Source organism: Carex rostrata, chromosome 1 (genome assembly GCF_964058835.1).
Source record: "Carex rostrata chromosome 1, lpCarRost1.2, whole genome shotgun sequence".
NCBI classification, from domain to species: domain Eukaryota; kingdom Viridiplantae; phylum Streptophyta; class Magnoliopsida; order Poales; family Cyperaceae; genus Carex; species Carex rostrata.
Window position 1 is genome coordinate 8,943,043 of NC_135918.1, and position 25,568 is coordinate 8,968,610.

Genomic DNA, 25,568 nt, shown 5'->3' on the forward strand with positions numbered 1-25,568 from the left:
AAAAAATATCAAATTCAGACCATTGAATTTTGTACCCATCTTAATAAATAGTAAAAAAATTAAAAAAAATGTAAAATTTGGTCTCCAAGCACATATTAATATGGGGAACAAGTTGAACTGTTCGGATCGACTGTTTGAACTTTGAAAATAAAAATATGTTCATTTTACAAATAGATACTTTTGTCCATAGAAGCTTTGCCTTTGTATTATTGTTGCACATTTTTTACATACGCATTTATTTAACCTTTGGTCACTAATAGGGGTTTTGACAGGGTCATAAGTGCAACTTTCTCATAAATCGTACCGGGAAAGGACCGAGCAAAAGAGAAAAACCCCGACAAGCGTATATCTGGGGTTAAGGTTCTAGTCTTCTGGAGAGAGAGAAGAAGAAATGGCGGAAGAAGAGGCAACTAACGCTCCCACTATTAGGCTTGTCAATTTCATATCGGAAGGACAGGTATCTCGATCTCTATTCTCTATTAGGCTCGTCAATTTCAAACCCTAACCCTAAATTTGATGTAATTGATGATTTTGACCTTAATTAACGTGAACTGTGCTTGATTAACTGTAGTTGGATCTGGCGAAGAAGTCCAGAGGAGAGAGAGTAGAGGATGGCAGTGCTCAGTGCGACAGACCCCTTTATGATGTTCGTATCTATCCTTATTTTTAATGGTTTTGTATAAATTACCAAGTAATTCTACCTTATTCAGTTATTCTGATCCTTGTCCTGACCTGATCAATGTGCTTTCTTCAGCCTTCTCTGTTTATTATACTAATTTTTCCATGCTTTTTACCAAGTGCTACCAGGAACTATAGCAATGGTGTGTTCATCCTTGTTGTCATTTCTTGGTGCTTTCCAAATTGCAAAAGAACAGTTTATGCATTTCGCTTTATTTAATTAATATACTGAATTTGGGAGGCTAATTGTTACCTTCACCAATCTTGAAGAAAAGCTGCAGAAATTATTAGGATTTTACCTCACTGAGTTTAAACAGCAAGTTTTTATTTTTATTGCTCAATAAAGTGAAATGTGGCCTAATTTTTGCTAGTCCTTGGTTTCACTTCATTGCACAAATCAGGGTTTATTCAGGCTTATTTGGGGCTAACTTGCATGAAATCATGGCCGTCCCTTACTGTAGATGTTTTACCATTATTCCAGATTCTCAAGGAGAACAAAGATAAGAAGGATGCTGAATTCAATGAAAGGTTCAAACACAGTAAGTCCTCTTTTTTTTTTTTTTTTTTTTTTTTTACAGTTTCTTGATGTTGTTTTATTGTTTTCATTTATTATCCAGAAGGTTAATGTGAACATGATACTGATATGATACCCTAATTGTTTTTAATATATCAGGACCTCCAAAAGCTCTTGACGAGGACGAAACTGAATTTCTCGATAGATATGAAGAGGTTTTGCTCCTCCTACTGATTCATTCGATTTGAAATTTTTTTGACGAAGGAAATTAGTATTGTGATTCTTGAAACCAATGAGTTGAAATATGTCTCTTGACCATTTTGTTTCTGGCTTGTACTGAGTGTTGGTTTATGTAAATGCAGTCAAAGAGGGAATATGAGAAGCATGTGGCAGATGAAGAAGCCGAACAGCTTAGAAATTTCCAAGTTAGTCTATTTTACAAAAAGTGCTATGATTTTCTGAAATTACAAAGGAGCAATTACTCGTAAATGCAATCTCTCTAATATTATAGTAAGCTGTAAGCAGCACCTTCTGGTTTTCAATTAGTATAAGCTGCTTTAGTGTTGCTTTTGACAATTCAAAGCGACTGCAGTTGGACTGTGATTTTGCAAACAATAGTCTGTTTTCATAACACGGAATATCAGAAGGATGAAGCTGCTTTGAGCAAAACTATTGCTTTTTGTTAATTTTCTGTTCTGACATACTATTCTGAAGCTCAAAGAGTCTAGTTGTGATTGCTTGTACAAATCGGCACTGCTTTGGTACAATGAGATTTTTTTGTGTTTCCGATTTGTCAGAGGTATATGTGCACAAGAGGGTGGCATTCTCTTGGTATATAGTATGTATTGTTTACTACACCAATTCATTCAAAGTTGGTCAAGTCTTGTATTTGGACTCATTTTGCTATGCAAGCAATATTTCTTCATCTCACACTTGTTCTTGTTTCTTTTTGAAAATATTCAGGATGCATTGGTTGCTCAAGCATCATATGTCCGTGAAATTAAAGAAACTGTACCAGTACCACCAAAAGAAGATAGACCGACCACGGTGAAAAGACCCCCACCGTCACGTCCAGTAAATGTAATTATTTCTGTAAAACCACAAGCTAAAAAGGCAAAGATCTCTACTGATACTGAAAAATATTCATCTGGGAATCCACCGGTCAAGTATGATACTAGCAATGAGAAAGATAATAGTCCTAAGAATACAAATGGTGCACTTGGAGCTTTGGTCTCTTACAGCGACGAAAGTGATGAAGATAGCTAACATTCTTTTCTTTTAATCATAAACTGCTTGTAACTGGGGAACCTAGAGCTCTGATGCAAATATTTTCTCTTATCCCCCAATAGTATTTCCTTTTTGTACCTTCTGTATTCCTTTTAAACTTTGTAGTTCAAATAGCTTACTATGAGATTGTCTGTGGCGCCCACTTTAATTGTTTATTCATACTGTCTCCTTGTTTTTGTTTAAATCAGAGATCAGAGATACAAATTACAAATGCAGTAATTCAAATACTAAGTCACGACTCACAATCAACCAAAAGAGGAAAAACAAATACTGCTTGGTTTTTTTTTTTTTTTTTTGATTCAAGCCCGTAGGCAAATACTGCTTGGTGATATAGCCATCTTTTGTTTAATGGGACAGGTGGTGTTCTTGTATAATTTGCTTAATTGAATAAAAAGTGGCTCCATATCTCGCTGCCTTGCCATGACAAAATAATTTCTTAGTGGGTCCAAGAATTAACATTTCACTTATGGTATGATGAATATTTGTGGAGAGGTATCACATCAGTGCTTCACACAATACTGAGATATCTGAATATAAATTTGATTTAAAATGTGTCACAATACTGAGATAGACATCTCACAATAAATTTAATTAAAACTGTGTCACAAATTCACAATAGTACAATACTGAGACAGACATTTCAATATAAATTTTAATAAATAATGTGCCGTGTCACAATAGTACCTAGCACGATAGTGCGAGGATGCTGTATTGCTGTGGCATTGACATTTACTCGCTTTCCAAACATTTTAAGATAAATATTTGGACAGGCATGAATACCTTCAAGTCTTGTTTGGCCCTTGACATGACATATGTTGTTGTTATTGAGCTGTGTTGAATTTGGGCTTTATGTTCAAAACATTAGCTATTTGGGCCCCTGTAAACAAAGGTTAAACTACGTTCGGTTAAACAAAGGTCTTTTAAAATGAATGAGCTTGCCGCTATGCCGCAACTGTTTTATCTTGCGTATGTTGGCGAATATCGGTGAAATGAAACGACAATTGAAAATACTTGCTTGTTGTTTGTTGAAACAACAATTGAAAATAAGGTTAACGAGAAATGATATAATCTTATTGTAATAAAAGTTAGTTGAATTCCAAATCAAATTATACATAGTACTTGTACCAGCACAGGCATGCAAGTCTAAAACTGTTTGCTTATAATTCATGTTAGAGCTAGAAAAAACTTATTAAGGCCAGTCAGGGAAAAAAGTTAAATGATCAGTGTCGATCGCCACTGAACATACCTAGCTGGGTACCAAATACTAAACTATAGATCTTATTTGTCTTGCTGCAGACCTAAACTTAGTAAATTGTCTTGCTCTGAAGCTTTTTAGAGGTGACCCACCACTTTAATCTGTAATCATAATATTTTTTTTATACCAATAAGATAATGTTAAAAAGTAAGATCGAAATGATTCATAAATAACACTATCGAAATGTAATTTAATGGAACTCCGTGCGGTACTCCAACTTTAGCAAAAATTTTACTACATCGACATGCTTATAATCCAACTCAGGTAGAATTCTTAAAAAAAAAAGAAACCTACATAGAGGAAGTAGAAAATACAGTATGAACATATGTAATAATCAATATGCACTAGTATTCAGAACATCATACCCACATCTTTAAATTCAATAGGATATCAAGGTTTAACCTTGTCTATAAGAATACAACATTCTTGGATCCAATTTACTGTGCGCAAAGCAAATTCAACCAGTATTAGATGAAAGACAACTAGTAGAATATGAAAAACTATCAGTATAACATGATAGACAAACAATATAACATAAAAGACAATTAGTACAAGATGAAAGAAACTTGAAGAAGATGAAAAACAACTAAAAGATAATTAAAGAAAACTACAAGAATATGAAAGACAACCAGAAAAAAGATGAAATGCAACTAGAAGAAGATAAAATACAACTAGAAGAAAATGAAAGACAATTAGAAGAAAACAAAAGACAAGTAGAAGAACATGAAACACAACCAGTACAAGATAAAAGATAACTACAAAAAGATGAAATACAACATGTATAACATAAAAGCCAACTAGTAGATGTTGAAAGACAATCAGTACAAGATAAAAGACAACTAAAAAATGAAATACAAACAAAAGAAGATGAAATACAATCATTTGTAGATGAAAGACAACCGGTAGAACATGAAAGACAACATGTAGAAGATGAAAAACAACTAGTAGAACATTAAAGCAACCAATAAAAGATGAAAAACAACCAGAAGAAGATGAAAGACAACCAATACAAGATGAAAGACAACCAGTTGAACATGAAAGACGATTAGTAGAACATGAAAGACAACCAGTACAAGATGAAAAACAACTTGAAGAATATGTAAAACAACTAGTAGATGGTGAAAAACAATTAGAAAACGATAAAAAACTAGTAGAAGATGAAAGACAACTTGAAGAATATGAAAAATAACCAGTTAAACATGAAAGATAGTAGAAGATGAAATACAACGAGAAGAAGATGAAAGACAACTGGTACACGATGGAAGACAATGAGAAGAAGATGAAGCACAATCAGTAGAAAATTAAAAACTAGTAAAACATGATAGACAACCAGTATAACATGAAAGACAACCAGTTTAACATGAAAGACAACTTGAAGACAATGAAAAACAACTAGAAGATGATGAAAAGCAACTAAAGAAAATGAAAGACAACCAAAAGAAGATGAAACAAAACTAGAAGAAGATGAAAGATAATTAGAAAGACAACGAGAAGACGATGAAGGTCAATCAATAGAATATGAAAGACAATCAGTAGATGATGAAAGACAACCAGTACAAGATGAAAGACAACTAGAAAAAAATGAAATACAAATAAGAGAAGATGAAATACAGTCATTTGTAGATGAAATACAACCTGTAGAAGATGAAAGACAACCAGAAGAATATGAAAGACAACCAGTAGAACATAGGGCTGTAAATGAGCCGAGTTTGAGCGAGTTACCCCCAACTCGAACTCGGCTCGTTTAATAAACGAGCGAGCCAACTCGAGTTGAGATGATAATAACGAGTTGTAGAGCCAACTCGAACTCGGCTCGTTATCAACTCGAGTTGGCTCACAACTCGTTTAACCAGTGATAGTATTACAACACAAGTTCAAACTCAGCTCGTTATCAACTCGAGTTGCCTCACAACTCGTTTATAACTCGTTTAACCAGTGATAGTATTACAACACAAGTTCAAACATATTTTGCACGAATCTCAAAGCACAAATAACAGTCTAGAGATTCGGGTTTGATTATTTTGGAATTTATTGTGACCAATAATTTGCAACTCGAGTTATAAATGAGCGAGTTGGGGCCAACTCGAACTCGGCTCATTTATTAAACGAGTTAGCCAACTCGAGTTGTAAATGAGCTGAGCTGTAAATGAGCCGAGTTAAACGAGATGTAAATGAGCGAGTTACGAGTTCGAGCTTTTTTGCCCAGCCCTAGTAGAACATGAAATACAACATATAGAAGATGAAAAAAACCAGTAGAACATGAAAGACAACTAGTAGAACATGAAAGATAACCTGTAAAAGATAAAAAATAACCAGTAGAATATCAAAGACAACCAGTACAAGATAAAAAACAACTAGAAGAAAATTTTCAACATAAGATGAAATACAACCAGTAAAATATCAAAGCAGACAAGTAGAACATTAAAGTCAACTAGTAGATGAAAGACAACTTCAACAAGATGTAATAAAACTAGTAGAAGACTAAAGACAACTAGAAGAAGAAAGACAACTTGAAGAAGAAAGACAACTTGAAGAAGTTAAAACATGATATGGGTAAAATAAATAGTGATTTTTCCTATCACTTGTCCTAAAATATTACCATTTATCGAATTACAATTACTCATTTTCTATATAATTAGATTCCTTTTTGTTATTTTACTTGATTTTGAAGAATTACATATTTTCAGTATTATTCAGGCAAAAACAGGCATAAACAGGCATAAAATGAAGCAATTCAGATACATAATCCCATGGCCCTCATCCGCATGCTATTCAGAGCTACCGCACAAGAAGTTATGCTATTCGTGCGGTTTACCAATGAACCGCATGTGACCCAGGCATTCACACAGATAACCGTCAAAAACTGCCAGAACAGTGGTTACAGCTCTAACTTGACTGCTAAGGCCTAAATATGCTTTTGAACGAAGAGAAAACATATCTCTGGACTACCATTCATCATTCCACACCAAATAGCATACTTCACCATAGAATATTAGGTTAGAATTATGGTTTCTCTTATAGAGGCTATGCAATGATATAAGGGTAAAATAATGAAGTCTCCATTAAAAGAGAATGAAGAGGCATGATCTGAAGGTGGTGTGCATGAGAGAAGAGATCGCATAGTGTACTCCTTCCATCTCTATTGTTCTATTTCTTTATGTCTTTTGTCTCTTTTATTGTTGAACCAGCTAGAAGCGGCTAAGCAACCCTTTTCTAGGGTGAAAACATTTAATCTTCAATTCTTATGAGTTTAATCTAAAAGTTTATTTATATTTATCATTTGCTTATGATCTTAATTCTTTTTGAGTTTTATTCTTTGTATCACTACTTGACTTGGTGAGTTTTAACCTCGATGGCATGGAGAGTACATTCCATGGATGGCGTATAGGGTTGACTAGTAGGAATATGGTACAATTATCTTAGACCCAATAAGAGAAATAAGACGTAATTGTTGATATCTTGTTATCCAAACTGATATCTCGCAAACTTATCTATATTTTCGACCTATATTTGGTATCAAAACCTGTGTTTAAACCATTAAATCGGTCGTATTTCATTGAAATATCTATATAATGTGGTACTGCTGCAAGTTTGTGTTAGTTTGTAATAATCTAGAAGTCAATAATACGATAAATTATCATAAAGCTTTGTTCATGAATTGAATGTTTATATATCATTTTGTTGCCTTGAGTATTATTGAATTTATGGATCATTTCGAGTTCATGACTGAAATTGTGAAACTCCATAATATAGATGATATATACTCTTAAAAGGTCACTGACCATGGTAATTAGCAGGAACACTAATTACCGCGATAAGGTTAGTATGTGGATTAAAAGATGGTTAAGTTTTACAAACCACCTGACACAAGATGTCATTTTAATCACATAGATACATGTTCTAGGAACATGGTATTTGACAGACCCCGAATGAAACATTAAATAGAATTGTGTTCGTGTCATTTATGTTTTGATTCAGTGTCACGTTCTACAGTATGAGGTATTTATCGTTCCCACTGAAAAATATGTATGTGTGATTGTTATCCACCGCTGTCCGTAAAAAGCAGTCATAACGGTAGCTTTCCATATGTATAGCTTAGCTGAGGAAGTGATAGTTTACTAAGAATACTATTTGTCCCTCGTATCTCTATACGAGCTATAGCATCACTGGGCCCCTTGGTAGAGTTAGATTATCTGCATGCGGTATAATTACAAGAGTAATTATATTTGATAATCTACTCAAGATCAAGAAAAGATACAGTTAGCAAGGATGACACACATCTACCTTGAAACTGATATGATAGCTATGAGACAGAAGAACAGACACAAGTAAATTGTTTACTGGATCGTGATATTGTACAATACAGCATCATCTGTGTAATTGGATGGTCATGATGTGTTGCCAGATGCCGCTCATGATTATAGAAGTTAAAACAGTTTTAACTCTATTTACCAACATAACACAGATCCTATTGGGTCACACCATATAGGAGTTAATCGGAGAATCTTATTGTGATTGATTATAAATTGGTTATGATCAATAGTAAGATGGTTATAATTAATTATACGTGTTATAATTAAATTATAAATGTTATGTAAAAATAACAAGTAAAAACATTGGTTAATTTATAAACGTGTGTGACACGTTGTATAAAAGTTAACCGGTTAATTTATAAATGTGCAGGACATGTTGTATAAATTACCGAAACAACAACCGCAAGAAAAATATATATAATTGTTCAGAATAATTATACGAATATTATTTGTATTCGGGCCGAGGGCATTCGGGTCTTTTCAGATTCGTCCTTATCCGCATGACATGTCATCGATCCTATCCAGATGACACGTCATCGATCTTATCCACATGACATGTCATCCTTATCCATTCAATGACATATCTTGTAAATAGGCCGAACTTGGAGGGCATTTTGGTCTTTTGGCAACTGACCCTAAACCCTATAAATAGGGGTGGAGGGGTAGAGAGAAAAATCACTAATTCACTCATACCATTTCGTGTCGAAACGAATCGGTATTTTCTCTCTTTCTCGGTTTCTCTCCCAAATAGTGTTTCGGTTGAGAAAAGAAAGTTATACGTAGTTGACGTATAATCTTGCGAGTTGTTGTGAAGTATATTTACGGGATCGATGAATAGTGTTTTATCGAATTTCGCGGTATGTCAGTTTTGCATATTGATGAAACTGAGCAACCGAAAATTCGTGTTTACGGGTTTTCGTCTTTTTCCCTGTGAATAGTATTTTTGCATAATTCTGCGGTTTACGGTATTTCTGGCAGAAGAAATAAACCGCTCTCCGGTTAGTCCTGGTGGATAACCGATAGAGGTATCACACGTGTGATACTCCGAGTCGATTCCTTCCTTGGTGAGGCTCTACTCGCTCGGTCTGCATTCCAACTGTGATTTGGAAACAAGGTATAAATATGCTATATTAATCTATTTAATTGGTAAGTAGATTAAAGTTTTAGAAATCAATCATGGAGTAGATCTGTAAAAATGATTAAATTGGGTTTTGATGCCAAAGGAATACTGAAGGTGGACCGCCTTGGAAAGTTTTCTGACATACCCCGTTTAATCCTGAGCTTAAGTTGGCTGTAGAAATTTTTGTTCTACTGTCATTCCGCAGCTTAAGCCTAAACGGGTTTTGGTTACAGCACCGTAAACCCCAACAGTTTGTTCTTATTTTATAGGAATTGGGTGAAATCGAGGAAAAATCTGGAATTGAGAAGATTTTACACGGGCTGTACAACATTCTACGCGGACTGTACAACCCTCTGCCCGACCACAGACACGACCAGGACACCTGATGCTGAAATTTCAGGAACTGAACTTAAAACAGTCATAGATTTTGACTTGTAACTCCGTTTTGAGTGTATGACCATTTTTCGGAAAGCTTGCGAGAAGATCTACAATCTAAGAAAAAGACACAGGCATTATTGGAATTCTACACGGCCCGTACAACATCCTGTCTGCCCCGTACAAAATCCTGTCTGGGCTGTGTCAGGCAAATCCGGAAACAGATCTAGAATCTAGAAACAAGGCTTATTGAAGGAAGGTAAGCTAGAAAAGCATATATGCGGGATTTCTTGCACCTGAGAGCTAATTCTGGAGTAGAGAAGCATTTTCTAAGGTTCGGATTGGCGGCTATTGCTTGGAGGCGAAGTTGAGAAGCAAAAGACGCGAGTTTTGTTGTGGATCTTCTTCTTCTTTGGGTTTTATCATGATTTCTTATACTCTTATCTGTTTTATTTGTTTTAGAACTATGGTTGAGTAGATTTATTTGTTTCTAGGGTTAAGATGAAATCAAATATTTTGTTTTGCATGTTAGATATTGGATTTTTGTGTTGAAATTTGTGTTTGCTTGATTGTGTTTGATTTTAATTGCTTAGATTAAATTGTTTGATTGTTATTAGTTTGCCAATAGATGAATGATCACGTCTATCGCGCATTTCAACCCTTATAATCTCTCAACCAAACTAAGTACATGAGGAAACCAAGTAGTAGCCGAAATGTGAACATTTTCTCTTATCAACGGATAAGTTACCTTTAGTATACCAAACAAGTAACTGGGAAAACAAAACCAAAATACGAAAGTTGAGGTTTAGAATCCTAAGAGGGCAAATATTGCAACTCCATACCAAGTTAATAAACCAAAAAAAGACGGTTGCAGTTTAGAAACATTAGGTCTGGTCAGTAGAACCCTACACGAAGGAACAACACAAAGAAACAGTGACTGGTGCATTAACTCGAAGTCAACACGGACCGTGTAGGAAGCTACACGGCCCGTGTCAGGGACTGAGAGGCTGAACTGAGATGAGTCTGAAATCCTGGAAACGCTTTCTTTATATCTGATTTCAAACCAAATTTTACCTTTTTGTCATTTAATTTTTGCAATTGAATTTCAGAAACATAAATACCAAAACCAACATTTTCTCACTTCTAGTCTTTAATTAATTTAGGTAGAATCTGGTTAAGACTTGAACCGTCCCTGTGATCGATATCCGATAATATACTACGCGATAGGATTGTGCACTTGCAATCCAAATCGAAAGTGTATTTAAGGTTTAAAAGGTATAGCATGCTATACTGAAACTTTGTGCATACGCTTTTGTGTGAACACAAACTTTAGTTGGAAACCCATTGGAATATAGATCCCACAGACGAACGTCGCGTTCTATAAACTGATAGTGAAGTAATCTTTAATTATTACTATTATGAACGATATAGGAAGAATGTGATAGAGTCGGGTGTCCTAGAACAAACTATTGTTTGTGCTTCTTGTTCATATGATTGCTTGATGGGAGTCAATTTGTTGCCTAAAGTTGAATTACTTTTGGTTTATCTAAGTGTTTAGATTGAGTGGCAACCATACTATAAAAGTAATGAAATTTAAAGTATCCATAGCCAAGGTAATCAGCAAGGAACACTGATTGCATTCGAGACTAGTGTGACGATTGAATGTTATGATTTGAGCTTACGGATCAACTCGGACTTGTTGCCGGTTCAATGTCACAGATGCATATAAGTGTTTATATGTCGTCGAATTTGACCACGTGTGAACATCACTATGGATTCTGTGTTTTGTCATTGATAGTTCACGATGTTGTTGACTTAAGTTTGAGAATATGGTATGCCTGCTTAAGGAATGTGCTTTAGTGGTTGGTGTCCAACGCTCTCTGTAAAAATGGACCATTCATATATCTTCTCTGTATACAGTACTTACGTTGGGTATGACTCATATGTCAACAGGACTAAATATCCCTAACTTGCATCCTGGTGTATGCGTTAAGCTATGATATCACTGGGCCCCTTGATAGAGATTATATTATATGTGCACAACCTGATTGACTAGCTGCAATCATGCATTATAATACAATGCTCATGTGTCAAGAAATGTAAACGATGATACATCGGGAATAACAAACATCATGTCTCGCGTTCATCAGAGGATAGTCATGAGATATTGGAAACAACACAAGCAGTGTTATGCACTGTCTATATTAGATCTGCAATACTGTCTAGATATATATCGTCTGCATACTTGGATCAACTAGAAACTGGCTGTTCCAGATTGCCAATGTTATACAGATCCAAGCCGGTCACACCTATAATGTCACTTGGTCGAGATGTTATACATGCTGATGACACTAGTGCATGGATGTTGGAAACAACATAGCACAGTGAATTTAGTAACACAAGCTATTACACTGTTCAACACTATGAGAGATATAATGACATAATCAAGGCAGTTTGCAACTTACTGTGTAAATGATGTTTTGATTATGTTAGGTGATTATCCTGCTATTTTTGTTAATGTGTTGATACCACAAGATAGAGGATAATCATACGAGCGTGTGGATATGTGGTATGCACGATTTGGACTTACGGTTCAAAAGTTATTATCATTTAAGTGAAGAGGTAAGAAAGTTGACCAAAGTCAAAGACAGGTCAAACACGTTTTTGACCAAAGATAAGGTGTCAAACACATGAGAGTGATGAGGTTGCTTGCAAAGGAACGAATGGATGTATATATATTCTTAAATAGACTAATGGTCCATTGGACCATTAATTATGGAAATTACCAAATGAGTCTTGATGATTCAACACGGAATTAGATATTTACAAGGGCATTTGTGTAATTCACAAATTCTATTTAAAGGGATGTATCCCTCCATTCTTACACACAATTTATTTGGCAAGATAAATATAAAAACTTCTCCCTTCTTCTCTTTCTCTTCTATTGATCAAGAGAGTGTTCGCACAGAATATATGCTACAAAGTTTCGGTATAGCAAGCTATACCTTTTAAACCTTTGTTATACTCTGTTAAATCAGATAACAAGTGTACTATCCTATCGATGAGTATGCTCAGGTATCGATCCACAGGGACGGAAGAAAATGATCGGACTTATCCTAAAATTACTTAAGATTCTAGAAGTGAGATAAATTAGTTTGGTTTAGTTCTAACAATTCTACTGATTTATGACAAGTTTAAAAGACAATAAAAGAGAATTAAAGTTGTTTTCAATTGATAGAAAGGCGTTTCCAGGGTTCAGATTTCATTTCTGTTCAGCCCCGAGGCATACGGCCCATACAGATTCCCGTACGGTCCGTATGGGACCCCGAGTTAATGTTGCAACTACTGTTTTCTGCGTTGTTAATAATGTTTAGGGTTTCTATCAACCAGATCTAGATACCTAACCTCAACTTTCGCGTTTTGGCCTAGTACCCAATTACCGGGCTCAAATACTTCCCTCTTAGATGCGTTAAACCTCAACTTTCGCATTTTGGCCTAATTTATCTAAGTTACTTGTTGGTTTACTAAAAGTATCCAAGGACTTTCGCCTCAAGGAAAGTTTCACCTTTTGGGTACTCCTTGGTTTCACCCTACTTCATATACCTTATTCGGTTGGATTAAATGTCATAGACTTGGCTCCTAACACTTAGATGTGCGCATTCATCTAACGGGATGACTAATCAATTCAAGCAAGCACAAATAAAGCAATCAAAATACTACACAACAAGGTAAAAACAAAGCATTCAACACAAAATCCAAGTAGCATGCAAACAAAGCCAAACTAGAAACTACATCTTAGCCCTAGAAACAAAGTAAATTAGCTACTCATGTTCACAAGATAACACAAATAACAAGAGATGAAAGAGTTCATGACAAAACAGTGGAAAATCCGAAGATCCGTTGTAAACTCGCGTTTTTCACCTCTCTTCCTCTTCTCCTCCTCTTGTCTTTTTCTCCAAGAAAAGTTGTCCAAGTTCCAGTTCAATCCTCCCTTTTTTTGGTGTGGAATATCTCCTTTAATGCCCCAGATCACGTCCCCAGAGGCTTCCTTTTTGGCCTCCTTAAATTATGCTCATTTCAGATTCCAGCTGGATTTTCTGAATTAGCGTCGTACGGTCTGTACGGGATCCGGTACGGACCGCATGCTTGTGCTTTGACTTGGAGACTTTGTGCCTCTGTTGTGGAACCTTCTCTGTGGTTAGGCAGATCTTGTACGGTCCGTACAGTATGAAAAGTAGTCAGATCCAGTTTTTCGCCCTTTTTCCTACAAAATACCAAACAAAGCATAGCAGTACCACATTTCAAAGTAAAAGTCCACATTTATAGGCTTTAAAGCACAAGTTTTAGTGTAAATCAGGGCTGTAATTCAGATATAATATGGAGATATCAGAGAGCTAGCAAAGGAGTACGAAATGCGCGACTACAAGCCGAGCCGCCGCCACAAGGGGACTCGAGCCGGCCACCTCCTTTCTGCCGCCGATTCGGCTTGGAGACACGTCGGATCCGTCACCTAAGCTACCCGCCATGTCGTGGCCGTGCGCCGCTCACCCGCGCCACCCGAGACTGCCACACCGAGCCATGGCCACTGATAGGCCTTGCTCCGCCTCCCGTTGCTGGCCACCGCCTCTCTTCTCGCCTCTCCTTACGTAGGGGTTCGAGATCCGAACCTCATTCTCTCCTTTTTGCTCGAGATTGATCCAGATCTTGATCTCTCCTTATCTTCTTGATTCGAGTTGAGGTTTGGATCATTAATAGGGGATTTACAACCCTAATACAACACTTCAATTGAAGGTGTTTGGAGCACTCCAGTAGTGTCTTTAGATGACAAAATAATAGCGCATTTGCAACCCTAATATAATACTCCAATTGAAGGTGTTCGGAGCACTCTAGTAGTGTCTCTACATAGCAAGATAATATGGCATTTACAACCCTAATACAATACTCCAATTAAAGGTGTTTGGAGCACTCTAGTAGTGTCTCTATATGGCAAGATAAGAGTGTTGTTGTAATCCTAATAAAACACTCAAATTGAAGGTGTTTAGAGCACTCTAGTTATGTCTCTAGATGGCAAGATAACATGGCATTTACAACCCTAATAAAACACTCTAAACCAAGGTGTTTGAAGCGTCTAGTAGTGTCTCCAGATAACAAGATAATAGGACATTTACAACCCTAATAAAACACTCCAATTGATGGTGTTTGGACCACCCTAGTAGTGTCTCTATATGGCAAGATAATAGGGCATTTACAACTCCAATACAGCACTCCAATTGAAGGTGTTTGGAGTACTCTAGTAGTGTCTCTATATGACAATATAATAGGGCATTTACGACCCTAATACAACACTCAAATTGAAAGTGTTTGTAGCACTCTAGTAGTGTCTCTATATGGCAAGATAATAGGGCATTTACTACCCTAATACAACACTCCAATTGAAGGTGTTTGGATCACTCTAGTAGTGTCTCCAGATTGCAAGATAACAGGGCATTTACAACCATAATACAACACTCCAACTGAAGTTGTTTGGAGCACTCTAGTAGTGTCTCTATGGCAACATAATAGGGCATTTACAACACTAATACAACACTCCAATTTTGGAGCACTCTAGTAAAGTCTCTATACGGCAAGAGAAGAGGGTAGTTGCAACCCTAATACAACACTCCAATTGAAAGTGTTTGGAGCACTTTAGTAGTGTCTCCAGATGACAAGATAATAGGGTATTTACAATCCTAATACAACACTCCAATTGAAGGTATTTGGAGCACTATAGTAGTATCCCTATATAGCAACATAATAAGACAATTACAAGCCTAATAAAATACTCCAATTAAAGTTGTTTGCAACACTCCAATAGTGTCTCAATATGGCAAGATAATAGAGCATTTACAACCATAATACAACACTCCAATTGAAGGTGCTTGGAGCACCCCAGTAGTGTCGCAATATGGCAAGATAATAGGGGAATTACAACTCTAATACAACACTCGAATTCAAGGTGTTTGGAGCACTCTAGTAGTGTCTGCAGATTGCAAGATAATAAGGCATTTACAACCCCAATACAACACTATAATTGAAGGTATTTGAAGCACTATAGTTGTGTCCCTATATGGCAACATAATAGGGCGTTTACCACCCTCATACAACGCTCCAATTGAAGGTTTTTGAAGCACTCTAGTAGTGTCTTCGGATTGCAAGATAACATGATATTTACAACCGTAATACAACACTACAATTGAAGGTGGAGCATTCCAATAGTGTCGCAATATGGCAAGATAATAGGGTATTTGTAACCCTAATACAACACTCCAATTGAAGGTGTTTAGAGCACTCTAGTAGTGTCCCAATATGACAAGATAATAGGGGGTTTACAACCATAATACAACACTCTAATTGAAAGTGCTTGGAGCACTCCAGTAGTGTCTCAATATGGCAAGATAATAGGGCATTTACAATACAACACTTCAATTCAAGTAGTTTGGAGCACTCTAGGAAAGTCTCTATATGGCAAGAGAAGAGGGTAGTTGCCACACTAATGCAACACTCCAATTGAAAGTCGTTACTGCATAAGAGGGTATTTGCAACCCTAATAAAACACTCAAATTAAAGGTGTTTGGATTACTCTAGCAGTGTCTCTATATGGCAAGATAAGGGTGTTGTTGTAACCTTAATAAAACGTTCCAATTGAAGTTGCTTGGAGCACTCTAGAAGAGTCTCCGGAAGGCAAGATAATAGGGCATTTACAACCCAAATACTACACTCCAATTGAAGGTGTTTGGAGCACTCTAGTAGATGGCAAGATAACAAGGCATTTACAACCTTAATACAACACTCTAATTGATGTTGTTTGAAGCAGTCGAGTAGTGTCTCTATATGGCAAGATAATAGGGCATTTAAAACCATAATAAAACACTCCAATTGAAGGTGCTTGGAGTACTCCAGTAGTGTGTCAATATGGCAAGATAATAGGACATTTACAACCCAAATAAAACACTCCAATTCAAGGTGTTTCGAGCACTATAGTAGTGTCTCCAGATGGCAAGATCATAGGGCATTTACAACACAAATACAATACTCCAATTGAATGTGTTTGGAGTACCCTACTAGTGTCTCTATATGGCAAGATAATAAGGCATTTACAACCCCAATACAACACTCCAATTGAAGGTATTTGGACCACTCTAGTAGTGTTTCTAGATGGCAATATAATAGGGCATTTATAACCATAATACAACCCTCCAATTGATGGTTTACGGAGAACTCTAGTAGCGTCTCGATATGGCAAGATAATAGGACATTTACAACCCTAATACAATACTCTAACTGAAGATGTTTGGAGCACTCTAGTAGTGACTTCAGATTGCAAGATAACAGGGCATTTACAACCCTAATACAACACTGAAATTGAAGTTGTTTGGAACACTCTAGTAGTGTCTCTATATGGCAACATAATAGGGCATTTACAACTCTAATACAACACTCCAATTGTAGGTGTTTGGAGCACTCTAGTAAACTCTCTATATGGCAAGAGAAGAGGGTAGTTGCAACCATAATACAACACTCTAATTGAAGAGGTAGTTGCAACCCTAATACATCACTCCAACTTCTAGTAGTGTCGCAGGATTGCAACATAAGAGGGTAGTTGTAACTCTAATAAAAAAATACCCCAATTGAAGGTGTTTTGAGCACTTTAGTAGTGTCTTCAGATGGCAAGATAATCATGCATTTTCAAACCTAATGCAACACTCCAATTGATAGCAAGATAATATGACATTTAGGACCCTAATACAACACTCCAATTGAAGGTGTTTGGAGCAATCTAGTACTATCTCCAGATGGCAAGATAATAGGGCATTTACAACCCTAATACAATACTCCAATTTCAGGTGTTTGAAGCACTCCAGTAGTGATGCTATATGGAAAAGGGCAGTTACAATCGTAATACAACACTCCAATTGAAGGTGTTTGGAGCACTCTAGTAGTGTCCCTATATGGCAAGATAATAGGACATTTACAACCATATACATCCCACCAATAGAAGGTGCTCGGAGCACTCCCATAGTGTCTCTATATGGCAAGATAATATAGCATTTACAATCATAATACAACACTCCAATTCAAGGTGGTTGGAGCAGTCTAGTAGTGTCCAATTCAAGGGCATTTACAACCATAGTGAAACACTCGAATTGAAGGTGCTTGTAGCACTTTTGTAGTGTCTCTATATGGTAAGATAATATGACATTTACAATCGTAATACAACACTCCAATTGAAGGTGGTTGGAGCACTCTAGTAGTGTCCCTATATAGTAAGATAATAGGGCATTTACAACCATAATACAACACTCCAATTGAAGGTGTTTAAACCACTCCAATAGTGTCTCTATACGGCAAAATAACAGGGCATTTACAACCTCAATCCAACACTGCAATTAAAGGTGTTTGGAGCACTATAGTAGTGTCTCTATATGATAACATAATAGGGCATTTACAACCCAGTACAACACTCCAATTGAAGGTGTTTGGAGCACTCTAGTAGTGCATCTAAATAGCAAGATAATATGGTATTTACAACACTAATACAACAGTCCAATTGAAGGTGTTTGGAGCACTGTAGTAGTGTCGCTATTTGGAAAAATAATAGGGCATTTACAATCCTAATACAACACTCCAATTGAAGCTGTTTGAAGCACTCGAGTAGTGTCCTTATATGGCTAGACAATTGGGAATTAACAACCGTAATTCATAACTCCAGTTGAAGGTGCTCGGAGCACTTTAGTAGTGTCTCCAGATGACAAGATAATATGGCATTTAGAACCATAATATAACACTCCAATTCAAGGTGGTTGGAGCACTCTAGTAGTGTCCATATATGGTAAGATAATAGGGCATTTACAACCATAATGCAACACTCGAATTGAAGGTACTCAGAGGACTCTTGTATTGTATATATATGGCAATATAATAGAGTGCTTACAACCCTAATACAACACTCCAATTGAAAGTGTTCGGTGGACTATTGTAGTGTCTCTATATGGAAAGATAATGGGGCGTTAACAACCCTAATAAAACACTCCAATTGAAGGTGTTTGGAGCACTCTAGTAGTGTATCCAGATGGCAAGATAATAGGGCATTTTGTACCCTAATACAACACTCCCGTGGAAGGTGTTTGGAGTACTCTAGTAGTGTTTATATATGGCAAGACAATAGGGCATTTACAACCCTAATACAACACTGCAATTGAAGGTATTTGGAGAACTCTAGTATTGTCTCTATATGGCAAGATAATTGGGCATTTGCAATCCTAATACAACAATTGAAGGTGTTTCGTGTACACCAAAAGTGTCCCTTGATGGCAATATAATGGGGCATTTACAACCCTAATACAACACTCCAATTGAAGGTGTTTGGAGCACCCTAGTAGTGTCTCTATATGGCAAGATAATAGGGCGTTTGCAACTCTAATACAACACTCCAATGGAAGCTGGTCGGAGCACTCTAGTAGTGTCTCCAGATGGAAAGATAATAGGGCATTTACAACCATAATACAACACTCCAGTGGAAGGTGTTTGGAGTAATCTAGTAGTGTCTCTATATGGCAAGATAATAGGGCATTTAGAACCCAAATACAGCACTCCAATTGAAGGTGTTTCGTGTACACAAATACTGTCCCTCGATGGCTAGATAATGGGGCATTTACAACCCTAATACAACACTCCACTGGAAGGTGTTTGGAGCACTCTAGTTGTGTCTCCAAATGGCAAGATAATATGTTATTTACAATACTAATACAACACACAAATTGAATGTGTTTGGAGCACTTTAGTACTGTCTCCCAATGGCAAGATAATATGACATTTACAACCCTAATACGACACTCCAATTGAAGGTGTTTCGAGCACTCTGGTAGTGTCTTCAGAAGGCAAGATAATAGGGTCTTTTCAACCCTAATACAACACTCCAATTGAAGGTGTTTGGAGCACTTTAGTAGTGTCTCTGGATGGCTAGATAATAGGGCATTTAAAACCCTAATACAATATTCCAATTGAAGGTGTTTCATGTACACTAATAGTGTCCCTCGATAGCAAGATAATGGGGCATTTACAATCCAAATACAACATTCCAATTGAAGGTGTTTGGAGCACCCCAGTAGTGTCCTTATATGACAAGATAATTGGGCATTTACAACTCTAATCCAACTCTCCAATTGAAGCTTTTCGGAGAACTCTAGTAGTGTTTCCAGATGGCAAGATAATAGGGTATTAACAACCCAAATACAACACTCGAATTGAAGGTGTTTGGTGGACTCTTGTAGTGTCTCTATATGGCAAGATATTGGGGCGTTTACAACCCTAATAAAACACTCCCATTGAAGTTGTATGGAGTACTCTAGTAGTGTCTCCAGATAGCAAGATAATAGGGCTTTTACAACCCTAATACAACACTCCAGTGGAAGCTGTTTGGAGTATTCTAGTAGTGTCTCTATAAGGCAAGATAATAGGGCATTTAGAATCCTAATACAACACTCCAATTAAAGGTGTTTCATGAACACTAATAGTGTCCATCGATGGCTAGATAATGGGGCATTTACACCCCTAATACAACACTCCAATTAATGGTGTTTGGAGCACCCTAGTAGTGTCTCTATATGGCAAGATAATAAGGCATTTACAATTATAATACAACACTCCAATTGAAGCTGTTTGGAGCACTCTAGTAGTGTCTCCAGATGGCAAGATAATAGGGTATTTACAACCCCAATACAACACTCTAATTGAAGGTGTTTGGAGCACTCTAGTACCGTCTCCCAATGGCAACATAATAGGATATTTAAAACCCTAATACGACACTTCAATTGAAGTTGTTTGGACACTATAGCAGTGTCCCCATATGGCAAGATAATAGGGCATTGACAACCCTAATACAACACTCCAATTGAAGGTGTTTCGAGCACTCTAGTAGTGTTTCCAGATGACAAGATAATACGTTATTTACAACCCTAATACAACACTCAAATTGAATGTGTTTGAAGCACTCTAGTAATGTCTCCCAAAGGCAAGGTAATATAGAGTACTCTAGTAGTGTCTCTAGATAGCAAGATAATAGAGCCTTTACAACCCTAATACAACACTCCGGTGGAAGGTGTTTGGAGTACTCTAGTAGTCTCTCTATATGGCAAGATAATAGGGCATTTAGAATCCTAATACAACACTCCAATTGAAGGTGTTTCCTGTACACTAATAGTGTCCATCGATGGCTACATAATGGGTCATTTACACCCCTAATACAACACTCCAATTGATGGTGTTTGGAGCACCCTAGTAGTGTCTCTATATGGCAAGATAATGGGGCATTTACAATTGTAATACAGCACTCCAATTGAAGCTGTTCGGAGCACTCTAGTAGTGTCTCTAGATGGCAAGATAATAGGGTATTTACAACCCCAATACAACACTCTAATTGAAGGTGTTTGGAGCACTCTAGTACTGTCTCCCAATGGCAAGATAATAGGGTATTTAAAACTCTAATACGACACTTCAATTGAAGTTGTTTGGAGCACTATAGCAGTGTCCCCAGATGGCAAGATAATAGGGCATTGACAACCCTAATACAACACTCCAATTGAAGGTGTTTGGAGCACTCTAGCGGTGTCTCCAGATGACAAGATGATACGTTATTTACAACCCTAATACAACACTCAAATTGAATGTGTTTGAAGCACTCTAGTAATGTCTCCAAAAGGCAAGCTAATAGTGTATTTAAAACCCTAATACGACACTTCAATTGAAGGTGTTTGGAGCACTATAACAGTGTCTCCAGATGGCAAGATAATAGGGCATTTACCACCCAAATACAACACTCCAATTGAAGGTATTTGGAACACTCTAGTAGTGTTTTCAGATGGTAATAGGGCATTTTGAACCCAAATACAACCCTCCAATAGAATGTTTTTGGGGCACTCTAGTAGTGTCTCTGGATGGCTAGATAATAGGGCAACTAAAACAAAACTCCAATTGAAGGTGTTTGGAGTACTGTAGTAGTGTCTCTATATGGCAAGATAATAGGGCATTTACAACCCTAATGCAACACTCCAATTGAAGGTGTTTGGAGCACCCTAGTAGTGTCTCTATATGGCAAGATAATAGGGTGTTTACAACTCTAATACAACACTGCAATTGAAGCTGTTTGGAACACTCTAGTAGTGTCTCCAGATGGAAAGATAATTGGGAATTTATAACCCTAATACAACACTCCAGTGGAAGGTGTTTTGAGTACTCTATTAGTGTCTCTATATAGCAAGATAATAGGGCATTTACAACCCTAATACAACACTCCAATTGAAGGTGTTTGGAGAACTCTAGTAGTGTCCCTATATGGCAAGATAATAGGGCATTTACAACCCTAATACAACACTCATATTGAAGGTGTTTCGTGTACACTAATAGTGTCCCTCGATGGCTAGATAATGGGGCATTTACAACACTAATACAAAACTCCAATTGAAGGTGTTTGGACCACCCTAGTAGTGTCTCTATATGACAAGATAATATGGCATTTACAACACTAGTACAACACTCCAATTGAAGAGGTTTGGAGCACTCTAGTAGTGTCTCCAGATGGCAAGATAATAGGTTATTTACAACCCTAATACAACACTCAAATTGAAGATGTTTGCAGCACTCTAGTACTGTTTCTCAATGGCAAGATAATAGGGTATTTCAAAATCCTAATACGACACTCCAATTGAAGGTGTTTGGAGCACTATAGCATTGTCTCCATATGACAAGATAATAGTCCGTTTACAACCCACATACAACACTCCAATTGAAAGTGTTTGGAGCACTCTAGTAATGTCTCTGGATGGCTAGATAATAGGGCATTTACAACCCTAATACAACACTCCAATTAATAGGGCTACAACCCTAATACAACACTCCAATAGGGCATTTACAACCCTATATGGCAAGATAATAGGGCTTTTACAACCCAAATACAACACTCCAATTGAATGTGTTTGGAGCACTCTAGTAGTCTCTCTGGATTGCTAGATAATGGGGCATTTACAACCTTAATACAACACTCCAATTGATGGTTTTGTAGCACTCTAGTTGTGTCCCTATATGGCAATATTATAGGGTTGTAAATGCCCCAACTGAAGGTGTTTGAAGTACTCTAGTAGTGTCTATATAGCAAGATAATAGGGCATTTAGAACCCAAATACAACACCCCAATTGAAGGTGTTTTGTGTAGAGTAATAGTGTCCCTCGATGGCTAGATAATGGGGCATTTACAACCCTAATACAACACTCCAATTGAAGGTGTTTGGAGCACCCTAGTAGTGTCTCTATATGATAGGATAATATGGCGTTTACAACTCTAATACAACACTCCAATTGAAGTTGTTCGAATCACTCTAGTAGTGTTTTCAGATGGCAAGATAATAATACAACACTCCAATTGAAGGTGTTTGGAGCACTCTAGTACTCTCCCAATGGCATGATAATAGGGTATTTAAAACCCTAATACGACATTTCAATTGAAGGTGTTTGGAGTACTATAGCAGTGTCTCCAGATGACAAAATAATATGGTATTTACAACAATAGTACAACACTCCAATTGAAGGTGTTTGGAGCACTCTAGTACTGTCTCCCGATGGCAAGATAATATGGTATTTAAAACCCTAATACGACACTCCCATTGATGGTGTTTGGAGCACTCCAGTAGTGACTCTGGATGGCTAGATAATAGGGCAATTACAACCCTAATGCAACACTCGAATTGATTGTTTTGGAGCACTCTAGTTGTGTCCCTATATGGCAAGATAATAGGGCATTTACAACCCTAATACAACACTCCAATTGAAGGTGTTTCATGTAAACTAATAGTGTCCCTCGTTGGCTAGATAATGGGGCATTTACAACCCTAATACAACACTCCAATTGAAGGTGTTTGGAGCACCCTAGTAGTGTCTCTATATGGGAAGATAATAGGGCGTTTACAACTCTAATACAACATTCCAATTGAAGCTATTCGGAGCACTCTAGTAGTGTCTCAAGATGGAAAGATAATAGGGAATTTACAACCCTAATACAACACTCCACTGGAAGGTGTTTTGAGTATTCTATTAGTGTCTCTATATAGCAAGATAATAGGGAATTTACAACCCTATTGCAACACTCCAATTGAACGTGTTTCGTGTACACTATTTGTGTCCCTTGTTGACAAGATAATAGGGCATTTACAACCCTAATACAACACTCCAGTGGAAGGTGTTTGGAGTAATCTAGTAGTGTCTCTATATGGCAAGATAATAGGCCATTTACAACCCTAATACAACACTCCAACTGTAGGTGTTTTGTGTACACTAATAGTGTCCCTCGGTGGCTAGATAATGGGGCATTAACAACCCTAATACAATACTCCAATTGAAGGTGTTTGGAGAACTCTAGTACTGTCTCTATATGGCAAGATAATATGACATTTACAACACTAGTACAACACTCCAATTGAAGGTGTTTGGAGCACTCTAGTAGGGTCTCCAGATGGCAAGATAATCGGGTATTTACAACCCTAATACAACACTCCAATTGAAAGTGTTTGGAGCACTGTAGTACAGTCTCCCAATTGCAAGATAATAGGGTATTTATAACCCTAAAACGACACTCCAATTGAAGATGTTTGGAGCACTATAGCAGTTTCTCCAGATGACAAGATAATTGGGCCTTTACAACCCAAATACAACACTCCAATTGAAGGTATTTGGAGCACTCTAGTAGTGTCTTCAGAAGGCAAGGTAATAGGGCATTTTCAACCCTAATACAACACTCCAATTCAACGTGTTTGGAGCAGTTCAATGGTGTCTCCGGATGGCTAGATAATTGAGCATTTACAACCCTAATACAACACTCCAATTCATGGTTTTGGAGCACTCTAGTAGTGTCTAAAGATGGCAAGATAATAACACATTTACAACCCTAATACAACACTCCAATTGATGGTATTTGGAGCACTCTAGTTGTGTCTTCGGATGGCAAGATAATAGGACATTTACAACCCTAATACAACACTCAAATTGAAGGTTTTGGAGGAATTATGGCTAGATAATAGCACATTTACAACCCTAATACAACACTCCAATTGAAGGTGTTTGAAGCAGTCTAGTTGTGCCTTCAGATGGCAAGATAATAAGGCGTTTAGAACCCTAATACAACACTCAAATTGAAGGTGTTTGGTGGACTATTGTAGTGTCTCTATATGGCAAGTTAATGGCGTGTTTACAACACTAATGCAACACTCCAATTGAAGGTGTTTGAAGCACTCTAGTAGTGTCTTTAGATTGCAAGATAATAGGGCATTTAGAACCCTAATACAACACTCCAGTGGAAGGTGTTTGGAGTACTCTAGTAGTGTCTCTATATGGCAAGATAATAGGGCATTTACAACCCTAATACAACAATCCAATTGAAGGTGTTTCGTGTACACTAATAGTGTCCCTCAATGGCTAGATAATGGGGTATTTACAACCCTAATACAACACTCCAATGGAAGGTCTCTGGAGTACACTATTTGTGAATCTATATAGGAAGATAATAGGGCATTTACAACCCTAATACAACACTCCAATTAGTAGTGTCTCTATATGGCAAGATAATATGGCATTTACAACACTGGTACAACACTCCAATTGAAGGTGTTTGGAGCACTCTAGTAGTGTCTCCAAATCGCAATATATTACGGTATTTACGACCATAATACAACACTTCAATTGAATGTGTTTGAAGCACTCTAGTACTGTCTCCCAATGGAAAGATAATCGGGTATTTAAAACGCTAATACGACACTCCAATTGAAGGTGTTTGGAGCACTATAGCAGTGTCTCTAGATGGCAAGATAATAGGGCATTTACAACCCTAATACAACACTGTAGTGGAAGGTGTTTGGAGTACTCTAGTGGTATTTCAATATGGCAAGATAATAGGGCATTTACAACACTTCAATTGAAGGTGTTCGGAGGACTCTTATATTGTCT

The 25,568-nt window shown here is 37.1% G+C and overlaps 1 protein-coding gene across 2 annotated transcripts; it reads left to right on the forward strand.

The window, feature by feature from the left end:
• Positions 1-224: 224 nt before the first annotated feature.
• Positions 225-2,636, forward strand: LOC144556490 (NEFA-interacting nuclear protein). 2 transcript variants are annotated; one of them, XM_078304857.1, is made up of 6 exons: positions 225-457; positions 572-646; positions 1,160-1,217; positions 1,352-1,407; positions 1,555-1,617; positions 2,156-2,636. In XM_078304857.1, the coding sequence occupies exons 1-6, from the start codon at positions 392-394 to the stop codon at positions 2,456-2,458; spliced, it is 621 nt and encodes a 206-aa protein (XP_078160983.1). In that variant the 5' UTR covers positions 225-391; the 3' UTR covers positions 2,459-2,636. The 2 variants fall into 2 exon arrangements, with proteins under 2 accessions (XP_078160983.1, XP_078160992.1); XM_078304866.1 differs by having other exon boundaries at positions 392-457; positions 1,080-1,217.
• Positions 2,637-25,568: the final 22,932 nt, after the last annotated feature.